Source organism: Magnolia sinica, chromosome 4 (assembly GCF_029962835.1).
Source record: "Magnolia sinica isolate HGM2019 chromosome 4, MsV1, whole genome shotgun sequence".
Classification (NCBI taxonomy): domain Eukaryota; kingdom Viridiplantae; phylum Streptophyta; class Magnoliopsida; order Magnoliales; family Magnoliaceae; genus Magnolia; species Magnolia sinica.
Genome location: NC_080576.1, coordinates 88,290,335 through 88,316,469, shown reverse-complemented (window position 1 = coordinate 88,316,469; position 26,135 = coordinate 88,290,335). Strand labels below are relative to the sequence as shown.

The 26,135-nt window shown below is 40.2% G+C and overlaps 1 protein-coding gene across 5 annotated transcripts in view; it reads right to left on the bottom strand.

Moving 5' to 3' along the window:
- The window catches only part of LOC131243341 (alpha-1,3-mannosyl-glycoprotein 2-beta-N-acetylglucosaminyltransferase), a 69,801-nt gene that overhangs the window by 14,115 nt on the left and 29,551 nt on the right, over positions 1-26,135 (bottom strand). For all 5 annotated transcript variants that reach the window (XM_058242638.1, XM_058242637.1, XM_058242635.1 and 2 more), the window contains exons 4-8: positions 18,867-18,929; positions 18,373-18,407; positions 18,195-18,271; positions 18,027-18,072; positions 17,820-17,882 (exon numbers count right to left, since the gene is read on the bottom strand). In XM_058242638.1, coding sequence (XP_058098621.1) covers positions 17,820-17,882; positions 18,027-18,072; positions 18,195-18,271; positions 18,373-18,407; positions 18,867-18,929 — 284 coding nt within the window. The remainder of the gene's footprint in view (positions 1-17,819; positions 17,883-18,026; positions 18,073-18,194; positions 18,272-18,372; positions 18,408-18,866; positions 18,930-26,135) is intronic.

Genomic DNA, 26,135 nt, shown 5'->3' with positions numbered 1-26,135 from the left:
CCATCAAATTCTTTTCTTACTACCTCCACCCATGTCCTTCTAGGCCTTCTCTTTGTCCTTTTAAACCTTCAACTCGAACCCACTCACTCCTAACTGTTGCACAGGACCAAACCATATAAGTCTACTTCTAGGTTCCATCAGATGCATTCACTTCTAATTTTGTCTTTCCTCTAATTTTGTCTTTCCTCATCTTGCCACTCATCCTGATTTCAACTACACTCATCCTATGAAATCCCTTAACTGCCCAACATTCTGTCCCATAAAAGCATGGAGTCTTATAGCTTATAGCTATCATATTCCCCTCAGTTTGATTGGTATGTAAACACATAGAATTCCAGAGGCACATCTCTGCTCATCCACCCAGCTCTAATTCTATGAACAACATCCTTTCTCCGCTCTCAAAAACTACTGAAATGGTCATTTTGAGGTACTTCTTTGTCACCAATCTTAACTGTTTCCTCATTTACTCTTCTATTATTACTAAAACTGCGTTCCATACGGCCTGTTTTAGTCCAATTGATTTTAAAACCTTAGATTCTAAAGCATCACTCCATAGTTCTAGTTTTAAACTCACTCCCTCCCTCATCCGGTCAATCAAAACTATGAACTCTCATGCAATATATACCACAAAATATCTCCCTGTAAATGCCTCCTTAACTTGCTCATAACCAATGGAAAAATATACGGGCACAATGCTGACCTAGGTATTCCAAAACAGTTATGTAACTGCTGTAACATGTGTTACATAATGGTAACTATTACGCATTAAGGGGTCAGAACAGCCATTATGGAAAAATTGACCCGTAACAGCCCCATAACAGTCATGTAATGACCATAATGGCCTAGGTTTTTTTTATTAAAAAAAAATAAAAATCCATAACGGCCGTTATGGCTTGTATCATAACGGTAATGGCACCATTACTGCTACCGTTACCGTTTTGGAATACCTTGATGCTAACCTGTACTGTAACTGTGTAAGCCCACAATAATTGGGAACTTATCTCCCACTAGTAGTTCTTGTATTTGTTACTACTTCCTCGTACGTATTGTTAAACATGTAAATATATCCTCTTGAGACTCCTTGCTTTCCCAACATCACCAAATTATCTCCAGGGACACAATCTATGCTTCTTCTTCTTTTTGAAAATAGCCTTAATGCTTGACCTTCTAGCATGAATCCAAACTGATTTTTTGATACATTTGTCTCATGCCTCAATGTTCGCCAGATCACTCTTCCAAAGTTACCATAGTATGACTCAAAAGTTTAATGCCGCTACACTTGGTGCAACTATGCATGTCTACTTCATTCTTCTAAATGGTTACCATAGTACTTCTCCACTCATCTAGCATTTTCTTTGATCTTTCAATCTTGTTGAACAACTTTGTCAACCAAAATTGATCAATATCTCTCGTACACTTCCAAACATCTATTGGTATATACTTGGATGTTACCCTTTTAAAACTTGGACCTTTCAACCTAACAACTTAACTTAACATGCCCAGGGCAGGATTTCCTAAGCAGCATTGAGACCATCCACCACGACTCGGGAGACTCAATTTACGCTCCACACCAATCAAAGAGGTAAGGATGGTCAAATAACCTAAGCTAGATCAATTTTTAAGACAACTTATGTTGGCATTATTTCAAGGACTAAATCCTCGAGAGTCAACAGATAGCCAACAGGGTATCTCTACGTCGAAGACACATATTTAACCGTTGAAAACAAGTATCAAACCCCATTGACCAATAGATCACAACATTTGGGCCAAATTCAGCCCTAAAAGGTATGATCCCACCTGGGCCTCAGCCCCGCCCCAAACTGGGCCGGGACCCTTATGACTAGTCCCGAAGACAGTTGAGCGGGGCAGATCAAGCACCAGAGTCGTGATGAGCCCCCAAAGCTAGGTGCATATACACCCTAAACACTAGTGCACAATGAGCATTGGACGACCACTTGTGGTCAAATAGTGTTTGACTGAACTCAAATACAAAATTCTCAAAACCATTCCCGCCCATACCCTATTTGAATACGTTGGCGTTTGAGCTTTAAGTGGGCCACCATAGCTGTTTTCCGGACGATTCAAGCCGTCCATCTTCCTCATGGGGTTTGCCAGGCCAAAACGGTATAGCGATCCGGCCCCACGCATAGGGACTGGGATTTGTGTCCCAACCGTCCATTCCCTAGTAGATAGGATCAAGAGAGAGGAACCATTCGGTGGCGTGAGAGGCAAGCCACCGCCCCCCCTATCCAGAGGACTGAGGTCTACACCGAACTAGCTGAGGAGAGTCCCCTCGTAACCGACAATGGCTGAGAAAACCTTAAATGAGATTTCCATTCCGGCGGTGAAAGGCTCACACAGCCGTCGAAGGTCTCCATTTCCGACGGCGAAAGGCTGACACAGCCATCGAAAGTCTCCATCCTTTGCCTATAAAAGGAGCATTTTCGCCCTTTAGCTCCCTCACTGAAAGGAAGGAAATAAGGTGAGAAAAGAGAGAGAAGATGGGAGAGGGAGAAAACAGAGAGAACGAGAGCATCCTTGGTGAGCTTGGAGCACACTGCCCCAACTCAGTCCGTGAAAACCGGACCGAGCCGAGTCAGTGTGGGACCACAGCAACACCATCCGAGAGAGAAATAAGAGAAAGAGAAGAAGTAGGAGAGAGTGGTGGGTGTGTGCGTGTCAACCCAAGTTCGGGTCAGACCCATCTGTTGGAGGTGAGACCTTCTTTTCCATTCCTTTTCTCTCTAAAGATAAATCCAAAACCAAGGCCTCATCACACTTCACCCACACCTGTTCATGGCTGAAAAACACCCATCACCAGGGACCGTTCATGAAGCCAGAAACAGGCTCTGTTTTGAAAATAAACATGCCCTGCGTTTTAAGACCAAAAACAGACCTGAGTGCAGGCTTTGTTTGGAGCCAAACAATGGCGTGGGAATGGCCTTTAGCTGGGGGACTGAAGCTCAGTCCTGGGACGGCCTACAAATGGACTCTGTTAAGTTGCTGCACGTCCCAAAAATCAGACCGGAAACTAGAGAGAAAACGCCCCGCTTCGGCCGTTTTCTTGGCTAAAAGAGATGGCAGCCACCATGCCACCATTTAGGCGTCGATGTGAGCGTAACATGGCCAGGAAACGGGCCGTGTTTGAGCTGAAAAATAAGGCGGGAGCGGCCTTCAAAATAGCCTGCAACAGAGGCTGTTTCACGTCATTTGCTGGGGGACAGCCCAAAGCACGTTGCAGGGGAGCTGTATTGCATGTGGGCTTCACCAAAATACAGGTGGGCCCTGCACAAATGCAGGTGGGCCTCACCCAAAACCGATGGAATGCCCGAATATGGGCTCTGTGCAAGTGCTGGTAGGCTGCACCCTGCATCAGCAGGTGGACCTCACCCTACCACGATTGGTGGGCCATGTACGTGGCCCCACCTTGGTGACGTGGATCACCCAGGCCGTCCATCAAGGGACGTCAGGCCCTGGGCAGTCTGCCTTACGTGTTCAAAAAAAAAAGAAGAAAAAAAGAAGAAGAAGAAATATAATAATAAAATAATGGTAATCATAAATAACATATAAAATAATATAATAAGAAAACAGTACGTATATATAATGCTATATATGTTATGGTGGGACCTACGTATTGTGATTATATGGAGTCTCTCTCCATTACATATAACATATAATAAAATAATATGTGGGCCCCACGCACATGTGGAACCCACGTGGTTATAATATATACATGTATTGTATATATGAGGTGGCCCTACGTGGGACCCACCTATTATGACTAGCTAGAATACCATCTAGTGCATGCAGCATATAATAAAATATTATATGAGGTCCCACATCCATGTAGGACCCAACAGGAGCATATGCCCGCACATATAATATGTATATATTCCATGATGGCCGCACCACGTGGGAGGAGTTTCACTGATGGTCGTACTCCATCTTAGCCGTCTATCTACTTGTCGAGCTCATATTTATGGCAGTGGTCCATGTATGTGGACCCCACCCTGACATGGGTAATTCATCCAAACCAACCATCTGTGTAGTGGACCCCACCATGATATATGAAAATATCCATAGAGTTGAACGGTGGGTGTGTTTGGCAGGCATACCTCACGCCAGTTACATAACTGTTGTATGTCACCAGCAGCCTATGAGGCCCCGTACACAATGTTTGTGTTAGATCCAAACCATCCGCCCATTGATGGACCACCATGATGTATACATTGTAATCCTCACCATCCAAATAACTGGACAGTGGCCCCACACCGATACTTATGTTGCCTTAAGGTTTGAGGCAAAAATAAAACAGATCCATCAGGAGGACTGTAGTGCATAGTGGAGATTAAATGTCCAGCATTGAAACCTTTCAGGTCACAGAAGTTTTGGGATCAACGTGATAATTAATTATTTTCCCTGGTCCAAATCCTTGTGACCTCATGAGCGGCTTGTATGAAAAAAAAAACATGATGGGCCTTGTGGGGTCCAACAGTAGAGATCATTACCCCTTTTGAACTTTGTATAAAGCCATAGAAATGCCTAACAAATATGAACCATAATTTTAGAAAATTCCTCAAGCAACCTTGGACCACAAGAAGGCTCGGGCCAAGTTCAAGAACACTATTATACAGGTGATGACTTTCCCCTTGGGCTTTCCATTTCTAAATTAGCTTGTACTAGACCACCATCATTATGATACTTGCTCACATGCTAGTTCATCCTTGATCTTTATTCACATGACTTGGTAATATATTCTCCTTAGTTATTAATTCATGATGCTTCCTTACATGCCTTATCTGAAGTTATATATTATCACATGTTAACATGATTTGCCTCTGTACATAACCTCTTGATGCGACACATGGAGGATTCCATGATTGTATGCAAGCCACACTTGGGATGCAATTAGACAAATGTGTGGAAATAGGGACCTTGAACCGGTGTCATTTGATCAAGGTACCCTATTAGAACATCCCAAGGTGGAGGACCTCATGAGCCGGGGATGGTGGTAATGGGACACTATGCTCGGCCTACGCTGGGTGTTGAGCCCCCCGTAGTGACCATTGAGTTGCTTAAGTTGGTTGATTGTAATTGGATTAACAACGACTGGCTAATCATGCATTCATAGCATATTGGCGATGACGGATGGTTAATTCTGGATGCTGTAGTACGTGCCCTAGAGTTGTTGGGGTATCGTTTCGCTAGCTCCCAGACCATCGACTATCGACCCCTGTCCGACTGGATGATTTTCCCAGGTCGATGATTTGCATGGGTGACGAGCCCAAGTCCGGCTGGATGTGCATCCCCAGGCCGATGTGCATTCATGCATCCATGCATCTAATAAGACCGCATATTGCCTGTTTTGGATTGCTGTTTGTTTCCTTTTAACTATGTTTACTAAGGCGGAGATGTGTAATCTTGAGGGGAATTCACACTGAGCTGGCCACTCATTCATCAACTATCCAACCGTACAGAACATGCAGGGATGAACGTAGAAGGTGTCGATGCCAGCCTTGATGATGCCACCATAGAGCCAGAGGAGGAGTATTTCGAGGACGTGCCGCATCAGGACGCAGCGGCGTATTTTGGTGTTAATCAATAGTTGATACTTTATATTTTAGTGGTTTGGTATTTTGGACTTATAGATTTTTGTAACTAAGACCCCCAGCTGAGCGGGTCAAATTTTGAGCTCTCATGAATATGCATGCTTCTTTTGGCTATCGCACTCTGAGTTTACATTCCGCTGTTTCTCTGATTCATTAACTCCCGGATTTTTGAAAACGAGTCTCGTACTCGGGTTTTAGAAATCGGGGCGTTACAAAACATCTATTGGTATATCATGTAGTCCTAGGGCCTTTCTTGTCTTCATCTTTCTCCAAGCTTTTTTTCACTTCAAATATCCTAATCCTACAAAAGTATCTATGATCTCCAACCTCATTGGAGTAATTGATTACTTCCATTCCTAAGCTCTTAATTGGAAACGTCACTGCCTATCTCTAGGAGGCTAGTTGACTCTTATCAAGGCAGCTTTTTCTAATATGCCAGTATATTTCTTCTCTTTTTCTTTTTTTCTTTTTTATGAGCGATGGAAAATTTTACTAAAGACACGCAAAAGCAGGAAAAGAATACAAAAATGGAAACTGTCAAAAACTGAATCTTACAAGCGATCAGTGTTCGAAATATCGGTATTGCTACAAGTTTCACTGGCCAGGGATAAGGAAACAATATCGATATCGCGGATAATATCACTAATAACCGGAAATGTGGGGAAACATGGGGAAAACGGTGGAATTTTCAACAAAACTTCAGGAGATGTTAAAATGTACATATTTGTATATTTAGAAATTTAAAATAAATAAATAAAAATACATACACAACAAGTTTCCATTTAATGGGGCCTTAAAAGCATGTGCACTTGTAAGAAATCAGTCCAACCATCCCATCTGACCTATTTAACCATCTAACCTTCCATCCAAACATGCATCGATATTGCAAAATAACAACAACACCTGACATTTCACCAAGAAATCCATCAACAATTGGAAAGAAAATGAAAGATTGTGGTCTCAATATCGTGCATGTTGCGATATCGATAAGATCGAGACATTATCAATGACAAATTGAACACGATACAACCATGTGCGCCCATGAAAAAAATTGAAATAATTTTTTTTTTCTAATAAACAAAATTTTGATGATATCAATACGATGGCGATATTATTGAAATATCGTCGATACACTTATGATACGAGCATTACCTAGAATTTATAGAGTCGAAAATATGGGCAATACATTGGCGATATTGATGCATTGGCAATACAAGCGATACTTAGAATTTGCATAGTTGAAAATGTTGGCGATTATATTAGCGATATTGATACGTTGGCAATACTTAGCGATACGTTGCTAGTACTTGGAATTTTTTATACTACCAGCGTATCGGTATCACTACCAGTGTTATCGGTATCGCTGAGCTAGAGATAAAGATAATATCGGAGATATTTCAATAATATCGGAGATAATTTGAACACTGCAAGCGATTATAGGTAAGGAACTTCCAATCGGAAACCAACAATCATACCACCTGCAAAACTACTTCGAGGGAGAAGAAGGAATTACGAAAATGCCTACAATTCCTTTCATCCCAAATCGTCGAAAGCGTCAGAAGCTAGCTAGATCGGTCTTTCCTACTCCCAGTACCCCCATGCCATGCCCACAAAAGATCTTGAACTGATCCCGGCATGACCCAGTGATCCCCAAGAGTAGCTACAAAATAGTCCCAAATCTTAGACGTGAATGGACAGAAGATTAATAGGTGGTCGACGGATTTAGCCTATTGATTACACATGTAGCACCTGTTTGAATAACCAAAGATCTCTTTTGGAGGTTTCTATCATTAGAACCCTCTTTCTCCCCATTAACCAAGTGAAAGCTGATACTTTGGGCAACGCACCATAAAACCAAAAATGATATGCGTACTCCCCTTTACTTACACCATACTCATTCTGAATCAACTTGTAGAAGGATTTGATTGAGAATCGGCCCTAGTTGTGCACTCTCCACACCATGGAATCAACCCCACCTAGAGGATGAACATGTTGCAAATGGGCTAAAAGGGCTACAAATTCATCAACTCAATATCTGATAAGCTTCTTCTACAAAGAGAAGCCCAAGAAATAGACCAGTCACATATGGAGCAACAATCCACCACTTTTAAGACCTTTTTATGAGGCAAGACTAGCCAAATTAGGGAAATCGGGTTGTGGCGGAAAGCCACCACACCAAGTTTCTTCCCAAAATTTGACTTTAGACCCATCCCCCAAGGAGAATGAAATACCTTGCCAAAGCTTCGATCTAATAGCTAAAATGGATTTCCAAATGTGAGAGGCCGTATACAAGGAAGATTTTTGTTTCCTGCCTACCTACCTTAAGGTCATACTTGCTAGCAACAATCTCGCGTCACAAGGATTCCCCTTCCATCCCAAAATGCCATAACCATTTGCCAAGGAGGGCGACATTCATACTTCCCAAATCCCACAACCCCATCCTACCCTGATCCACAAGTTTGTAATCCTCATCCCATTTTAACAAATGGAACTCAAATCCTTCATCTGAACCTCTCCCAAGAAAATCCATTAACATCTAATCCAATCTTTCCCTAACCACCCGAGGGCACTTAAATAGTGACATAAAATATAACAGTATGTTGGATAAGGCTGATTTTATGAGAGTACTACGACCGCCTAGTGAGAGATCAGCTCTTCCACTTGGATAGCTTCCTTTTGAATTCCTCAACCACTTTATCCCATAAGTGCTTGGTTGGCTTGCCTATACATAAGGGGAGCCCCAAATAAGTGGAAGGAAGGGAACCATCTTTGCATCCGAAAATTGATGCGAAGCATACAACTTCTTCCTTAGGTAGAGATGAATTCCCAACATTTTGCTTTTCCCGGCATTAATCTTCAGCAGCATGTAACCACTTTCTGCAGATTGTCTACATGGATCCGCTTCACCAAAGATAATCGTGTCATCGACAAATTGAGGATGCAAAATCCAATCACCCATTCTAGACACTAAGAAAATGCTAATAAGGCCAAACTCTTGGCCTTTAGCAAGCATGCAACTGAAAGCTTCTCTGATAACAAGAAAGAGATATGGAGAGAGTGGATCCCCTTGTCTTAGCCCCCTAGATGGTTTGAACAAACCCTTCGAAGAGCCCTTCACAAGCATCGAAAAAGAAGGAGATCTGACACAAGCTTGGATCCATTTCCTCCACTTCTCCTTGCAACCCAATGTTTCCATCATGTAGTCTAAAAACTCCCATTCAACGTGCACATACTTCTTAACATCAAGTTTACAAATAATTCCTAATTTCTTTTCTTTAAAACGAGAATTAATACCCTCGTGAGCTATAAGCACATTGTCCATAATTTGCCTTCCACCCACAAAGGCCCCCCCTGATTGGGAGAGATAATTTTCCCCAACACAGCCTTAAATCTATAAGCGAGAACTTCTGCCAAAATTTTATATGAACCCCCTATTAGACTTAATAGGTTAAAAGTCTTTCAACCCTTCCACACCTTCTATTTTAGGAATTAAAGCAATGAAAGAGGCTCCCAATTTTGGGATTAACGATCTACCTCAAAAAATTCCTTGACGAAATCCGTCACATCAACTTTAACCATATTCCATAAGACTTGGAAAAATGCAAGAGGGAAGCCATCAGGCCCGGGCGCTTTATCTCGACCCAAACTATCCACCGCTTCTTTCACTTCCGCTTCGAAATAGGCCTCTCCAACCTCTCCAACCAGTATATTTCATGTAGCTCTTCAAATGTCCTAAATCGGTTTTGGATAGATTGGAAAATTTAAGAAGAGACAATTGAGGGCTGAAATCCTTTGGATAGATCACTTCATTGACCCTGACAAGGACTCCAGTCCTTTTCCTTAATGGAGCGTGGATAATTGCATCAACAGAATTGGCGTTAAAGAGGAGCGTGGATAATTGGACCGTTTAGAAGAGATATCTTGGCAACAATGGGATTGCTTGGTTAAAGGAGGAGATGCAAATACATCTCTTTTCTGCCGTATAGCCAACATGCATCGAAGATGGAATTTCATCATGTCAATGTGGATGAATGAGTCTCTAGTTGAAGATAACAGTGAGACAAATGAGGTGATGGTGAATTATTTTTGTCGGTTATGCTCCAAAGAAGTGCCTCTTAGACCATCTTAGGAGGGGATTACTTTCCAGAATATCCCACCCGAAGTGGCCGAAGGGATAGAGAATCCATTATGCAAGAGGAAGTTCTCTTTGATAGCAATAAGGCTCCTGGGCTAGATGACGTCACATTACCTTTCTTTAAAAAATTCAGGAATATCATTAAAGATGAGATTATGCTAGCCTTCTAAGAAGTTCATACCAGTGGCTGCATGTGTGGGTCTAAATGGACCTTTCACCATCTTAACCCAAAAAAGAAGAGGCCTCAGGAATTTCAGATTTTAGACAGATAACCCTTGTCAGCTGTGTACAAAATTCTTGCAAATGCTCTCACTAGTCAGTTGAAAGGGGTAATGGTGTTGATAATATCTTAGTTCCAAGGAGCTTTTGCCATCTACCACTAGATTCTAGATGGTATTGTAGTCGTCAATGAGTGTATCTTGAGGGAAAGATGCGGTATCCCTAGGAGCCTTTGCAAGGTGGATATGGAGAATGCTATTATTAAAAAGAATTGGTTTTGGACTAAATGGAGGAATGCACCTCCTTTGCTCAATTCTCAGTATAAACGGCACCCAAAAGGCTTCTTTAGAAGTTCTAAGAGACTCTAAAAACGTGATCCCCTCTCCATTTCAGGAAAAGCACTATTGCAGATGTGGCGCCCTGGATCACTTGCTAACAGTCTTGCAGCGATTTGGGGTGTAAGGTGGACACACTTCCCTTGAAGTATCATGACCTGCCACTTGCAGCCAACCTGAAGACAGCTACTTTTTTTTTTGGATGACGACAGGGTGTCCCCACCCCTTTAAGACGAGATGCCTGCCAACCACGTACATCAGGTAATCCACAGGGACAGGACTCAAACTCGTGCCTGTGGGGAGCAAACCCAAGACTGAAGCCATTCGCCCAAACCGTGAGCATGAAGAAAGTACTGTCTTTGGGGAGCCGAATCACTCTCATCAAGTCAACACAAGAGAATCTGCTGATTTATTATTATTATTATTATTATATATTGTCCAGAATCCCAGCACCAATTGGTAAAAGACTTCAAAAGAAAGTACTGTCTTTGGGGAGCCGAATCACTCTCATCAAGTCAACACGAGAATCTGCTGATTTATTATTATTTTTGTTATTTTTGTTTGTCCAGAATCCCAGCACTAATTGGTAAATGACTTCAGAAGATCCAACAGGACTTCCTTTAGGAAGGAAGAGGAGAATGTCGACTTTGATAAACGTATGTGGGCTCATGCATCAAATGAGACTTTCTCTTTTAAGGAGTTTGTAAGGGCATTATGCCCAAAGAATCCATTTCTCACTGGTCGAGCCAAAGTTTGGGATCTACGGTGCTTCCTACAGTTGAAGCTTTTGCTACATGACCACAACTAACAGAATTCTCACTCTTGACAATTAGAAGAAAACAAATTTGGCTTCACCAAACATTTTCTTTCTATAATGGAAAGGGAAAAGGAAAAAGTTAGTTGATCTCCTCTTTTTGCATTGCGAAATGATCTTTGAAATATGGAAATTTTTCCTCAAATCTTTCTGAGATCAGATGGGTAAAGCCGAATCTATGGCGGATCTCTTTAAGGGTTGGGCATCAATCCTTTCAAGTAGAAAGGCAGAGCCCTGTGGAGAATGCTTCCCCAATCCCCATGCAATTGTTTGGAATGTCTGGAAGGAAAGAAACAAAATAGTTTTCTTAAAAGCATGTCTTCATAAATTATTAACCTAACCAAATTAAATGCCTTCTTATAGATTGGGTTGGGCAATGCAAGTGGTTAAGGACATTTCTGTTACTGATTTAGATAGAATGGAATTAACGATTGTATGAAGATACCAAAGAAGACTGCAATTTGGAGTCCACCGACGACAAGCTTGTGGAAGGTCATGGGAGTTCAATGCAGGAATCCGGTGCAATCTCGGGTGGGGGAATTGTCAAGGATGACCAAGGCAATATCATTTTAGCTTTTTTGGGTCCACTGGGGGTTGGTGACTCAAACTAAGCAGAGGTGGAAGTGAATAAAGACAGGGATATTTTGATAAAGGCTACTGTTGGTTCCTTGGACCAATTAATCATTGAAGGAGATTCAAAGAGTGTTACTTCGTAGGCATCATAGCAAAGGTAATTTCTATGGAAATGACATTTTATTCTAAATGAAGTTAGAGGATTAAATTCTCCTTAATTAACTTCTTTTAGCTTAATTCAAAGAGAAGCCAACACCTAGTGGATTGTTTGGCTAAAGGTGTGGCCTGTGAATCATGGTGACACTTAACTATTACCTTAATGCATAGTGCCACCCATGGTTCAAAACATCATCCAATACAACTCAGTTCGGCCAAGTTGTCTCGGTTTAAGTGGGAAGTAGGAACTAGTAGGGTCGTAACAGGATACGGGAGCGTAACGGCCCGTAACGGCGTAAATTTTTTTTTTTGCCAAAAAAATATAAAAAAATATGTATTAAATCCGGAATATTCTAAGCATTCCAAATATGCATTCATTTATAAATTGGAACATGTTTATGATGGTGTAACGGTCCACTCTTTGGTGAGAAGCTGTATCGGACTGTCTGATTAATTTTTGAACCAAGTAACCTGAATTTGACTACAAAATGTATATATTTAATTTTCTAAATATCTAATTTATATACTTAACAATTTAATATCTTTCTCCTAGTAGTTCTTTAAAAAAATGAAATTAAATTTAGGTAGATGGCGTTGCCAATTTCGGGCTGACTTGGAGGACCAATTTATGCCCCAAATTAGCCTCAAATTCATGCAATTTATTGTCATTATCCCACTTATGTATTAGTGGACATTTATTGGATAGTGAATCATGAAAAAACCAAAAGGCCCTATTTTAAAAAATAAGAGTACACCAAATAACAATTAAAAACTATTCAAATAATTTGATTTTGGCATTGTGAGTTAGCAATTGCAGTTTATAATTTAATCAGTAAATTTTAAGTTAATATGTCTTTGGTACAATTTTTTATGGCCTCAAATTAGGTGAGACTTGGATTGTGAAGTGTAGCACACATGTCAAAATTTTTTGGGCCCCACGCATGATGAATGTGTTATATCTAAACCGTCCATTCATTTGATGAGATTGTCTTAAGACTTGACACGAAAAATAATACAGATCTAACTATCAAGTGGACCACACTGCAAAAAGCAATGGGGGATTGAACGTCTACCATTGAAAACTTTTTTGGGATCACATGACTTTTAGATCAATATAAAATTTGTTTTTCCTTCTAATTCCAGTCTTTTTGGTCTTATAAAAAGATTTGATGGAAAATAAACGTTACGGTGGGCACTACCAATTGGTTAAGGGGAAAATCATTATCTCCGCTGCTATTTGTAATGTGGTCCAAATAATCTTTAGATATGATTATTTTTGGATAATGCTCTAAAACAATCTCTAAAAATAGATGAACGGTGTAGATATAATAAATACATTACTGTGGGCCCATGTAACTTCGATCTCCTTTGAACCGTTCGTACAACTCGGAGCCGAGGAGCGTCAATGCTCGTCCTCGCACGACACGACAGCAGCTTACGTTGCCCAAAAAAAAAAAAAAAAAAAGAGGGAAGAAGAGAGGGAAACCGAAAAGAAAAAAAGGGAAAGAAGAGAAGAAAAAGAGGGAAAGAGGGAAAGAACAGAGAGGGAGAGAGAGAGAGAGAGAGAGAGAGGAGGAGAACAAGGAGGAGGAGGAGGAGGCCGCAGCCACAGCCGCAGCCGTAGCCGCAGCAGGCCGAGAAGAGGAAGAAGAAGAAGAAGAAGAAGAAAAAGAAGAGAGAGAAGAAGAAGAGGAAAAGAAAGGAAAAAAGGTTAGGGTTTTTTTATTTATTTTCTTTTTTTTTTTTTTTAAGGCCCGTAACAGCCGTTACGGGTCAGTAACGGCCGTTACGTGTACAAAAAAGCGACTCAAGGTGTGGCCTGTGAATCATGGTGACACTTAACTATTACCTTAATGCATAGTGCCACCCATGGTTCAAAACATCATCCAATACAACTCAGTTCGGCCAAGTTGTCTCGGTTTAAGTGGGAAGTAGGAACTAGTTCTATATGGACCACCAGTCACAAATGTACAGTTGTGAAAAAAATCAGCCAAGTTTTCAAGCTTGTCAATTTGTTTACAATATCAAGGCACACCTATTGATGGACCATCTTTTTCTTTGGTGCTAACATCTATGCAGTGAGATCCACTAATGGATGACTTGGGTATTTCACTTGTCTGCCATGCACGCAAATGTGGCGGCATCTGCATTAGCTGACTTGTGCACGCATGTGGGCTTAGCAAAGCCCTTTATAATAATCATAACAAACTAATTAGGTTTGCTTGAGCCATAGAGGACACACTGGAGTCAAACTCTACAGGTTGACCAGGTTGAGGCCGGGTCATGGGTTTGCCAACCTTGCATCAAGCATTAATAGTCAAGTCCGAGGAAAATTGGCATAGCAAGATGATGTTCATTCTGCAAAGCTCTTGCGCATTGGCATGGCAAACACATGATATTTCTCAGTAGGGAGCTATAATTCAGTTGCAGATACAGAAAAAGATGACACAAATGCACTGTTCTATGTTGTCTGACAAGATGTGTTAGAGTATACAGTCTTCGACATATGTTGCAGCATATTTGTGGGTGTGAGCACAAATATATTCGGTTGTCCTGTGTTTCACCATATCCATGGAGATAATAGTGTATCTTTCTTTTGAGTGTCCACCGTCCATCCCCCTCTGCTTAACCTTGCATGATGATGGAAGAAAAGATTTACACTAATCATCATCACACCATCCATCCCCCTCTTTTAGATTTCATTTGCATTTGTTTTGAGCTTATTTCTTGTAACTTATTACTATTATAAATGAAGGATTCTAACGGAGGAGGAAAATACAAACTCTCTCGCTCTCACTTCTCTCCCTATTTATACATGGTATCAGAGCCATTTGGCTAATCTTTCTTTTGAGTGCCCATCGTCCATCCCCCTCTCCTTAAGAAAATATTTACACTAATCATCATCACACAATGTTTCACATCCATCTCCCCCCCCCCCCCCCCCCCCCCCCCAAATAAAAATAAAAAAAGAGTCATTGCCCGGTAAATCCAACCACCATAGCAGCTCCACTCTTTGAAACCACCAACTCCGCCGCCTTTGCCACAGCCACTATTTTTCTTTTATCGGATATGTTGTCTCTGATTGAGCCTGATCTGATTGTTGTCAAATTCACTATTGTCAGCCAGGAAAAATGCTTTAACAGCCCTATGCACCACCATCCCCAAACCCATCTCGGAAGTAGATCTGTAACCCAAATCATTGTCAGCCATCGATCCATCATCAATGCTGCTGTAGGTTTGGTCATCCATCTGGTCGCAAAATCCTCAAACTCCTCCCACACCAGATCTGCTCACTACCATTGTGGTGTGCACTTGTTGGTTCTTATACATGTTTGCTCAACCCATTCATTTGCATCTGCACTTTCCCACCACCATTAGCAACCATCTACATTGCCGACTACATCACCACTCCGAAGCCCAAATCATCAGTAACCCGTCTCCAACCAGTGTTGTCTTTGTATTGTTGTTTCCCACTCCAACCAATCCACCGTCAGCCACTTCGATAGGCTGATACCCTTATGTTCCCTTTCTTAGATTGGTGCTCCGTAATTGCATGATATTTAGCACACCTTTAGATCCAAGGGGCATAAATTTCCTTTTGAGCCCTTTTCTCATGGCATGATCTCCGGGTGAACATCATTCAGTGCAAACTTCAGAGCCCTATTTAGGCACAGACATTGATGACCCCTTCTACTAGTATGCTACTCATCACTGCATTAGCACCGTCATTGTTGCTAAATCATTAGAAGAAAATTCTAATTCAGAGCTCTTTCGAGCTTCTAATTAGAACCAGTAGCACCATCAATTTCCTACTAGAACATTCTACAGCCACCAGAAGTGTCCCAGTAATGCAAGGGCATTTTCATACCCGGCTCGAGTGGGGTTGCATATGGGATGCAATGGCACACTTGGGGTGGGTAGCCCATGTGAGGCGGGCCCCATCTGTATGAAGCAGGTGGCTCATGTGAAGCAGAACCCATGTGAAGTGGGGCCCATGAGGGGGGTTCGGTCAAGGCCCTAACCCATGCGATGTGGAGCCTAGGATATGAGATAAAGGGATTAATTCACCATGCTCTATCAGTTCGAGCTTTTAAAGCAAGTGGTTAATTGTCATGCATCAAAGTAGTATCAGAGCAGGAGGTCTTGTGTTCAAGACTCCTCACCGGGGGTGATTAATGCAAGGGCATTTTCACATCGAGCTCGAGTGGGGTTGCTTGTGGGATGCGGGGGCACACTTGGGGTGAGTGGCCTGTGTGAGGCGGGTGACTCATGTGAGGCAGGCCCCATCTGTATGAAGTAGGTGTCACGTGTGAAGCAGAACCCATGTGAAGTGGGGCCCTCGAGGAGGGTTCGGCAGAGGTCCTAACTTATGCAATATGGGGCTTGGGCTATCACATAAAAGGGATTAATTCACCATGCTCTATCAGTTCGAGCTTTTAGAGCAAGTGGTTAATTGTCCTACATCACCCAGCCACTAGAATAGCTAGTGATTCAAATCCCAACCATAGTTGTCAAAATCCTATAATTTACGATTTTAATCGAATCTTAAGCAAAACAATTTGAATCCCACCTTGAATCCCTTTTTAGATGAGCCTTATGATTTAGGATTCAAATTATACTTGTTCTCTTCTATTTTAAGCTTTACTTTGGCTTTCATTTTATGTTTTTAAATTGGCGGGAGCTCTAAGAATCATTTAGAAGAGGTCAATTATTTTATTATGTTCTTTATAAGAGATTACATGAATCCTATTCTAGGTTAAACTGTATTGCATTTTCTTATGATTTCCAACTTTTAAATTGGTCAAAAAACACCAAATTGATTTATGACTCATCTGGTATGTTTTTATAGATGGTTGCAATCATGTTGACCTATATGCAAGGAATTCAATAACGGTATTGGTGGCCGTAACAATATGGGCCGTAATGGCCATTGCGACTCCTATAATGGCCATCATGGCCTTTGAATAAAAAGGGCATTGGCCCGATAACGGTTTTAATACCTTGCCTAATGTATTGTGATAATGATGGTTACAAATCAAAATATCCTTTTTTGTTGGTCTACTCTACAAAATCAAATGCTGCTTTTCCAACATGATTCTACGATCAAGAAAGGTAAAAAGAACGTAAATTATTAAAGAATTCTTGTATGTTTAAATTAAATTTCTTGAATGACAAAAATAAAGGAAAGACGAGAATCCTCTAACATTATCATGATAAGGCGGTATATTAGTTTGTGCATATTGATGGGAAATAGATGATTGATGAGTTTTTTTTTTCTGATTTATTTATATTTTTGCAATTTTTTTCATTTTTTAAGAAAATCATTAAAAAAAATCTTATGATTTGCGATTCGATATGATTCAATCCTTATTAAGATTTGCAATACATTAACGATTTTGACAACATTGATCCCAACCATTTGAAGTGCCACTAGACCCTTTAGCAGCCACCGAATGTGCCAGTGGCTCCTTTAGTAGCACTTGCATGATCCTTCTAGCTAGGTGCCACTCCCACTTCTTACCTATTTATACCTGAATACATTTTGAAACAGACGCTTCACAAGTCCTGCACCCGAATCTATTGCCACTGCGATTCACACTTCATGCAACTATAAGTGGTTCACATCCCAAAAAGTCATCGAAAAGTGCAGTCAGCCTCTCCCACTTTTGAAATCATCAGCAAGATGGGCATGCATAACATAAATGCTCCAGCTTGAGGGGCAATGTTAGAGTATACAATCTTCGACATACTTTGCAGTATATTTGAGTGTGAGAATACAAATATATTCAGTTGTCCTGTATTTATTCTGAGCTTATCTCTTGTAACTGATTAATATTATTATTATTATTATAAATAGAAGATTCTAGAGGAGCAAAACACAGGCTCCCCCTCCCCCCATTTCTACATGCTACAAAGATAAGATCCAATTGAAAACCATCAACATCCATCATGAAACAAAAATAGAGTCGCAATTTCACCTGCATATAGGTTAGCTGACTGTAGCTTAAAGCTTTACTTTTAACACTTTGATCTGGCCCATCCTACAAAATCAGTAATAGCATTAGTTGAACAAAGACTTTACGAATCTTAAGGCCAGGCCAGGAGAAGAAATGTATCAAAATGTTCCCATCCGACAACTACTTATATGGGTGTCAAACACAATAATTTTAGAAGTAAATAAATACCTGTGATACGAAAAGCGGAAATTTGGAAGCAACAGTGCTTTGATATCTGGAAAGAATCAGGATTAGTGGCTCAGCTAAATATGTGATCATTTCATAAAAGAGAATACATTCTTCCATATAAAATTGTTTTATAAAGAATAACAACAAATTGGTGAACATAAACCATACTTTAAGATGGATTCGATTGTCCTTTCCAGATAGTCTGCACGATTGCATGCCATTACCACAACAGCTGCTACATGCACCTGAGAATTTGAACGAGCGGGTTAGGTTGGATTAATTTATGTGATGCCATTCTCAAGAAATCATAAGACAACAAGGAATCAAGCAGTGTTGCATCCTCCACCTCTTTTTTATCAATCAATCTCTGTAGACCCCTCTCTGCAGCAAAAAGACAAATCATTACATGCTGTAACTGATACAAGGATGGATTGTTTGGTATCAAACATTGGACACAAGGCAATCAACATGTTGATCTCATCAGACCCGATATGCCGATGCATACAGTCAATCAATAATGATAAAAGATTGACAGTAATAACAATACATTCTGGAGAAATAACTGCTTATAGAATTTGTCAGAAAAATCATTCCCTAAACTTGAATGAAAAGACAAAAGGCCACGGAGGAATTGCAGAATCTGTGTCAAATTCATGGATTCCCAATACCAACTTTTCACAATTATTTGCCTTTTAAAACTGCAATTCTCCTCATTGGAAATGGTGAATTCTGTTTGATAATAATACAAGTGTGGACACAACAAAGTACTCCATAAGGAACAAAATTAAATTAAATAAACTCCAACAAAAGGTTGTTACTGAGAAATACAAGTAAACATACTTTCAAGATCTTGAACAAGAGCCCTCAAATGCCCACATTCTTCATCTTGTCTTTTCTTTGCTTCTGAAATTCAACACCACATTAGGTTTATAAAAAATAAATAAATAAGACTTAAAATTAAAAAAAAAAAAAAAAAATTATTCTATTCTCTGACAAAAAGAAAAATAACTAGCACAATATGTTCCCTACAAACAACCATCATGTTATCCACAATCATTCAAGGCCACGGCTAAAGATAATAAGCAATCATTAAACCATGCCATGTCGAGGAAGAAGTAAATGTTACATGAAATGAGATGTTTGAAAACATTAGGAAAGTGACGAAAGATGTTTTTAGGAGTATCCAGAGGGAAAGCCAATCAAATAATGAAACTTGTTGGTGGCATGATGATGTTAAAAAAAAAAAAAGCTATTAACAAGAAATGTTCATGTTTCAAAGCTTGGCAAGGGATTAAAACAATAAAAGTCTTGAACAAGATAGAAATGCCAAAAAGATTGCTAAGAAAGTGGTAAGTGACACAAAACTTAAGACTTGTGATGATATTTACAATAGATTGGCATTAAGAGAAGGTAAGAAAAATGTCTTCCAAACTGCAAAAATGAAAGGGAGAGGAAGAGCAGGGACCTTAATCATGTTAGATGCATTAAGAGTGATGACCAGAGGGTAGGAGTAAAGGACAATGAGATCAATAAAAGGTAGAGTAGCTATTTTCAGAACTTTTTAAATGACAACTACTTTAAGAGCATACATATAGAGGGAACTACAAACTCAAGTGACATAAGAGTCCATAAATACTTTTGTCAGATTAGGATATTTGAAGTGAAAGAAGCTTTGAGAAAGATGAAAAAAGAAAAGGCCCTTGGACCAGATGGTATACCAGTATAGGTTTAGAAGGTATGGGAGATATTGGGTTATTTTGGTTGACAAAGTTGTTAAATAAGATTGTAAGATCAAAGAAAATGCCATACGAATGGAGGAAAAGTATGGTGGTACCTATTTATAAGAATGACGGAGATAAACAAAGTTACACTAACTAACATGGGATTAAACTTATGAGCCAAACTATGAAACTTCGGGAAGGAGTGATTCAGCAAAGACCAAGGCATGAGACAATTGTATCAGAAAATCAATTACGTTTTTATGCCAAGGAGGTCTACAACTAAAGCTATTAATCTCCGCATGGTCTTTATAATATTGACTTGATAAAGATTATGATAGGGTCCCTATAGAGTTAATCTAGTGGATGTTGGGAAAGAAAGGAGTTTCAAGAGGATATATTGACATGACTAAAGATATGTATGAGAGAACAGTGACAAATGTGAGGACCATTAGTGGAGAGACATGTGAGTTCCCAATTATTATAGGCTTACACCAAGGGTCGACATTGAGCTCATACCTTTTCGCATTGGTTACGAACAAATTAACAAGGCATTTGCAAGAAGAGATCCCATGGTGTATGTAAATTAGTCGAACTAAAGTAGAGTATATGGACTGCAATTTTGGTCAGAACAGGTGTGTTAAAATGAGGAATTAGTTAAGATAGTTGACTAAAAAGTTTCCCAAAATGACCACTTTCAATACATTGGGTCAATAATTCATGAGAGTAGAGAGATTGAAAAGGGCGTTGCCTATAGAATTCAAGTTGGCAGGAAGAAATGGAGATGTGTCTCTGGAGTTTTATGTGATCATCGTGTACCACTCAAACTAAAAGAGAAAATTTACAAGATAACTAAAAGACTAGCCATGCTTTATGTGACAAAATGTCGGTCAGTTAAAAACGTATTCATAGGATGTGTAGCTAATATGAGGATGTTAAGATGGAAGAGTGGCAAAACTGCAAATGATAGAATTGAAATGAATGCATCTGAGGGAACTTAAAGAGTAGTATCAATGAGTAATAAGATGAGGGAAACCAAACTTAGATTGACGCAAGACAACTAATCACTTGCTCTAAAAGATTGAACGGATAGAGCATGGCAAATCAATCCCTTTATGTCATAACCTAGGTCAGGCCCTCAGCTGAACCCCCTCCTCACACGGGCCACCTACCCTGAGTGTGCCCCTACTTCACATAGGCCACCCCACTCGGGCCCGGTGTGAAAATGTCACTGCATTAATCACCCTCGGTGAGGAGTTTCGAACACAAGACCTCCCGCTCTAATACCACTTTTGACACAAGACAACTAACCATTTGCTCTAAAAGCTTGAACTAATAGAACGTGGTGAATCAATCCCTTTACGGCAAGCCCTTAATTGATTGCCCATTGCCCAACTAGAACTACTGCCACTAGTCTTGTCTTCAAGCCGAAGGCGAAAGCAGGCGACAACAATTGCTAGCTACAACAACAGCTATCTCATAGCCCAGATCAGGCCCTCAGCCGAACCCCCCTCGTAGGCCTCACTTCACATGGGTCCCGCCTCACATGGGCTGCCCACCCCGAGTGTGCGCCCGCTTCACACAAGCCACTCCACTCGAGCCCGGTGTGAAAATGCCCTCGCATTATACATGGTTTGGTCAATGGAGAGAGAACCATGCCAGTTATGAGTGAGTTGGTACAAGTTGAGCTATTAAAGGGCTCTAAAAGTGAAAGGGGAAGGCCCAAAAGGACATGGATAGAGGAAGTAAGAAAAGACTTGATGACCTATGGTATAACTGAAGATCTAGCCCTTGATAGAGTGGTGTAGCGGAGTAGGAATTCTTGTTGCCGACCCCAATTAATTGGGATAAGGTTTAGATGATGATGATACAACACTTTACTTTTCTTTTTTTTTCTTTTTTTTTTTACTATTCGCAATAATATCACGTTAATATCGCAATAAAACGTGATATTTTTTAAATTTTGCCAATATTTTGAAATCTTGCAATAACATTGTTTGGTGTATTTTTTGACACAAAGGGTCAATCTGGACCATAAATTAGGCTTTCAATTTTTTATTTTTTATTTTTTGAATAATGAAGAAAAATCTTATTCACAAAGGTTGAAGCCAAAATATACAAATATACGAAAAAAAAACCCAAAAGGGAAATTACAACTAGATGCAATTAAAAAGAAAATGATCAACAACCTTAGATGCAAATACCCATTCCATTAAATTTGATTTCACCCTATTAAACACCTCCGAGACTCACCCCGCCTGACTCCGGAAACAACGGTTGTTCCTTTCCAACCAAATGAACCATATCCCTGCAAGCAAATAAAGCCGCCACACTTTTGCCTTGCTTTTTCCAAAAGCATCGTTGTGCCACATCAATAAGAATTGATCTATGGAGCGTCGTGAAACCCATGCTATATCAAACAAGTTAAGGAAACATTCTGATGAGGACATCCAACCGTCTAAAGTTTATCATCGACAGAAGCGGGCCCCACAAGCATCACTATGGATAGGATGAGATTGAAGATTAAGAGAAGCTTATTGCAGAATTTTTTATTTTTTATTTTTAGTTTGATAGTCTTATGTTAATTTCCTATTGCAGAACTTTTGTTAGTTTCCTGTTTAGGTTGTTTCTAATCTAAGTAACTAGAGGTATTTGGGTATATTCCATTTTATTTGTAAGTTCTATTTAAAGGGAGTTAAGCCCTAAACATTATAGTTAATTTTATTTTTTTTAGAAAAGAATAAAGCTACGGAGCTTTTCCACAGCCAAGCGTGAGACCTTCCTCTTCCTCCTACTCCATCTTCTACTTTCTTTCTCTAGTTAATTATTCTAATCTTCTTTTTACTTCTTCTTTCTTCCATCTAGTTTATTTGCAAAAATCTAAAATTCTATTTCTGAATTTCCTACTTCTTAGACCTATACAAACATCCCCAACTGATAATCCTATTTAATCTAAAAGTTTGTTAAAGGATTAGATCATCATGTTGGATGGTTGAATTGACCCTTTTGAGACATGAAAGTCTTATCTGTCGTAGGATCCACTTTTCATATTTGAATCTTTAGTACTACGTGATTATAATGGATGGCCATGATCATTAATGAGTTTTCTTTCAGATAATTCTTATTTATGATGAATAACCATGCTGAAAATTGATTGTTTATTTTATGTTTATCTTAAATTCTAATTCTACACATCTAGCGTAGATCATGTTGTCCTACGTCACATTCCCATACAACTCTTGCAAGAGAGCGATGAATAAATAAATGATTTACAGATTCTTGGTCTTGGTAGCACATAACACATGTTCGGAAGCATCATCTTCCTCTTGCGAAGATTGTCCATTGTTAACACTTTGTTATATCCCACTCATGGTGTATCGTAAAGGCCATTGCATGGGCGTAAAGGCCGTTATGTAAAGGTAATGGTGGCAACTGTTACACATTGCGGGGTCATAATGGCCATAACAGTTGTTATGGAAAAACAGAATGATTAGTAACCACCGTTAATGGCCCGTTACGCGCCCCTGTAAAGGTCGTAATAGCCTCGTAATGGTCTATTATGGGGCAGATACAGGTTTTACGAATTATTTTTTCAACATTACAGGGCAGATATAGGTAGTTCAAGTTTTTTATTTGAATAATATATATATATATATATGTGACCGTGACGGCCGTTACGGGGGTCGTAACAGTCGTTATAACCCATATTGTAAAGGTAACCATGGTGGCCATTTTGGCCACTGTTACCATTACAGAATACTTCCCACTAACCATGCGAAGGCAACAACCTTTGGAGGAGCATCATAACAACATATGCAGGTGGATTGACCAATTCTGACATTATTCCTTACATTGCTTAAAACCTTGAAAAAAGATCTTACTGAGAACTTCCTGGACTTCTCTTTTCGCTAAATCATCGAATCTGGTTTTTATTAAGCATCGGGCAAACCTTGGATAGAACTTTAACAAATTGATGAGCTCCTCAAATTCACTCTCATCTAAATTCCTCCTGCACGGCGGTAACCATGTAACTTCCTCACCTTGCAAATGAAAACATGCCACCGAGACATTTGCCTCTATTGCAAACCTTGCTAGCCTAGGGAACACCTAGCTCAACTTTTGATCCTCCACCCATATGTCCTCCCAAAACATTATCTTTACTCCATTACCTAGTGCAAAATCTACCCCTTCCCACACCTTACTTTTAATAGACGCTACCGACTTCAAAAGAAAACAGGACCTATACAATGACGATTGTTGGGTTCACCATCCCCCCTCCCACCCCATATTTCCTACCCACCACCTCCATTCATAGACTACCCTCTTCAACCCATGCTGTGTCATAAAGGCTGTTATGTAAAGGGCCTAAATTGAGTTAATGAAAATCAAGATCATACTGACAGTCCAGATGAATATTCTAGACTGGACCAATGGTCTGACTAGGTTATGGAACACACCAATCCAATCAGATGCCCTTAATTGATAACTGGTTGGTTAAAGTTTGCGAGGGCATATAGACAAAGGGTGAAGTATATATGGGGGTATTGTACAACTATACAACCCTCATGGCCACATGGTTGTGCATGAAATTTCTTGTATCATCTGGACTTTGCCAATTGTTTCTTTATTTGGGTATCTCCCTTTCTTGACTTTGCCAATTGTTTCCTTATTTGGGTATCACCCTTTCTTTCTATAGCCAGTTAATTGGAAGTAGACTGATTATTAGAGGCAAGTATTTTAGACCCAAAAAATTTAAGATTGGGTATTCTTCGAGAAGCCTCCTGGAGTTCATATTGAAATCTGTATAGGCCAGACAGACGACTCATGCTGTGACTATTCGATGAGAATGAGATTCTCATTTGATTATTAGTTTAGACTAGTAGGTTATTGGGATTATCCTCTAGTGATAAGGACATCGTGCACACGCACGCCCGCACACCACCACCCCTACGCACGTACGTACGCAGAAGGAGGACCCCACCATCGATCTGGCTCGATGACGATGTCCAGGGAGGGCCTTCTAGCTAGAAGACAAGTTTTGGTTCAAAAAAAGTGGGCCCGATAGTAAAGAAAAACCCATCATGAGATCTCATGATCGTGGCACACTCGTCGGATTGATTTCATATTTTAGGTTTTGCTTATTGTTATTATTTAGAACATTGTGAACACTTTAGATTTCTCTATTTGGTTTTTATTTTAGTTTACTTCATCGCCAAGTAATAGGTTGTGCACATGGTGCGAGTTTTTGAGGTATAAAGTTTTCCCTATAAATAGGCACCCCTTGTAGTTCTTTTAATTCATTCAAGTTTAATAAAAATTCCTGCTTTATTTTTCTGCTCTCTTCGTGAGTTGTGGAAGAATTCAAAAGTGGGTGCGAAGCCCTCCTAACTACCGTGGTGCGAAGCCACATCTATCCCCATCCGCCCCTACCCTCTTCCATCCATATCTGTCATCTTCTATCATCATTATTGCTTTGAATTTCCCAGCTTTTGCAGCTATTCATCCCCCTACAGCCAGTTTCCAAAATCTGGACCTGTAGGAGGGCTGAAACTTCAGCGGAGCACTACGCCTCGACCTTACGTCGGATCGTCGTCAAACTTGGAGGGATTGGATGTCTCCCCTGGCCGACCAAGGCCTAGGTGTCACTTTGGGGAGACGGGCTTCCATCAAACATGCGGCCAGCCCACCCGCGCACGTGCATCAGCCTCGAGTCACCATCTGCACGCAGAAGCTTTCTCTGAGTCAGATTTTCCTCTGGTTTTCCTCCTTTCATTCATATTTCCTAAACCCTAGCCTTAGTTTGCATTAGCCTTAATTTATTTGCCCATTTTTTTCACCCTAGGGTTCCTTGAATTGAAATTGGGGAATCCCTTGGATTAGGGACTGATTTCTGTGCATGTGTGGTTGATTTCTATTCCGCTTTGACATCGTTTGGTTTATAAATTTTATTGGTCCAGTCCTAGCCTGTGTCGGCCTAGACCCGCATAGATTCTCCTTTTTAATTGAATGATTTGGATTGTCATGTGAGATGTGGAATTTGTGTAACTGTTTCTGAATTGGTATGATCTAAGCCTGAATTCTTGCATCTCATACTTAAATTTCATGTCCTGCATCATCCAGTCTCCCTTCACTCTAACAGAGGGTTTCTTCCTTTTTCTAATTGAATTAAATAGAAGACTGTTGGGATGTACAGCCAAAGTCCATATTTTGGGGCTAAATATCAATTTTATGACAACAATTGGAGCGTTTGATCATCTGCAAGTGTTACATATTTAAATCTATTTTATCGTCGTTTGATTTTCCAATTGAGCTACATTAGTGAGTGCCTCGAATTTCTTAAGGCGCCCTCTTAAATTAATAGACACTAGCAAATCCCGAGCATGGGCACTAT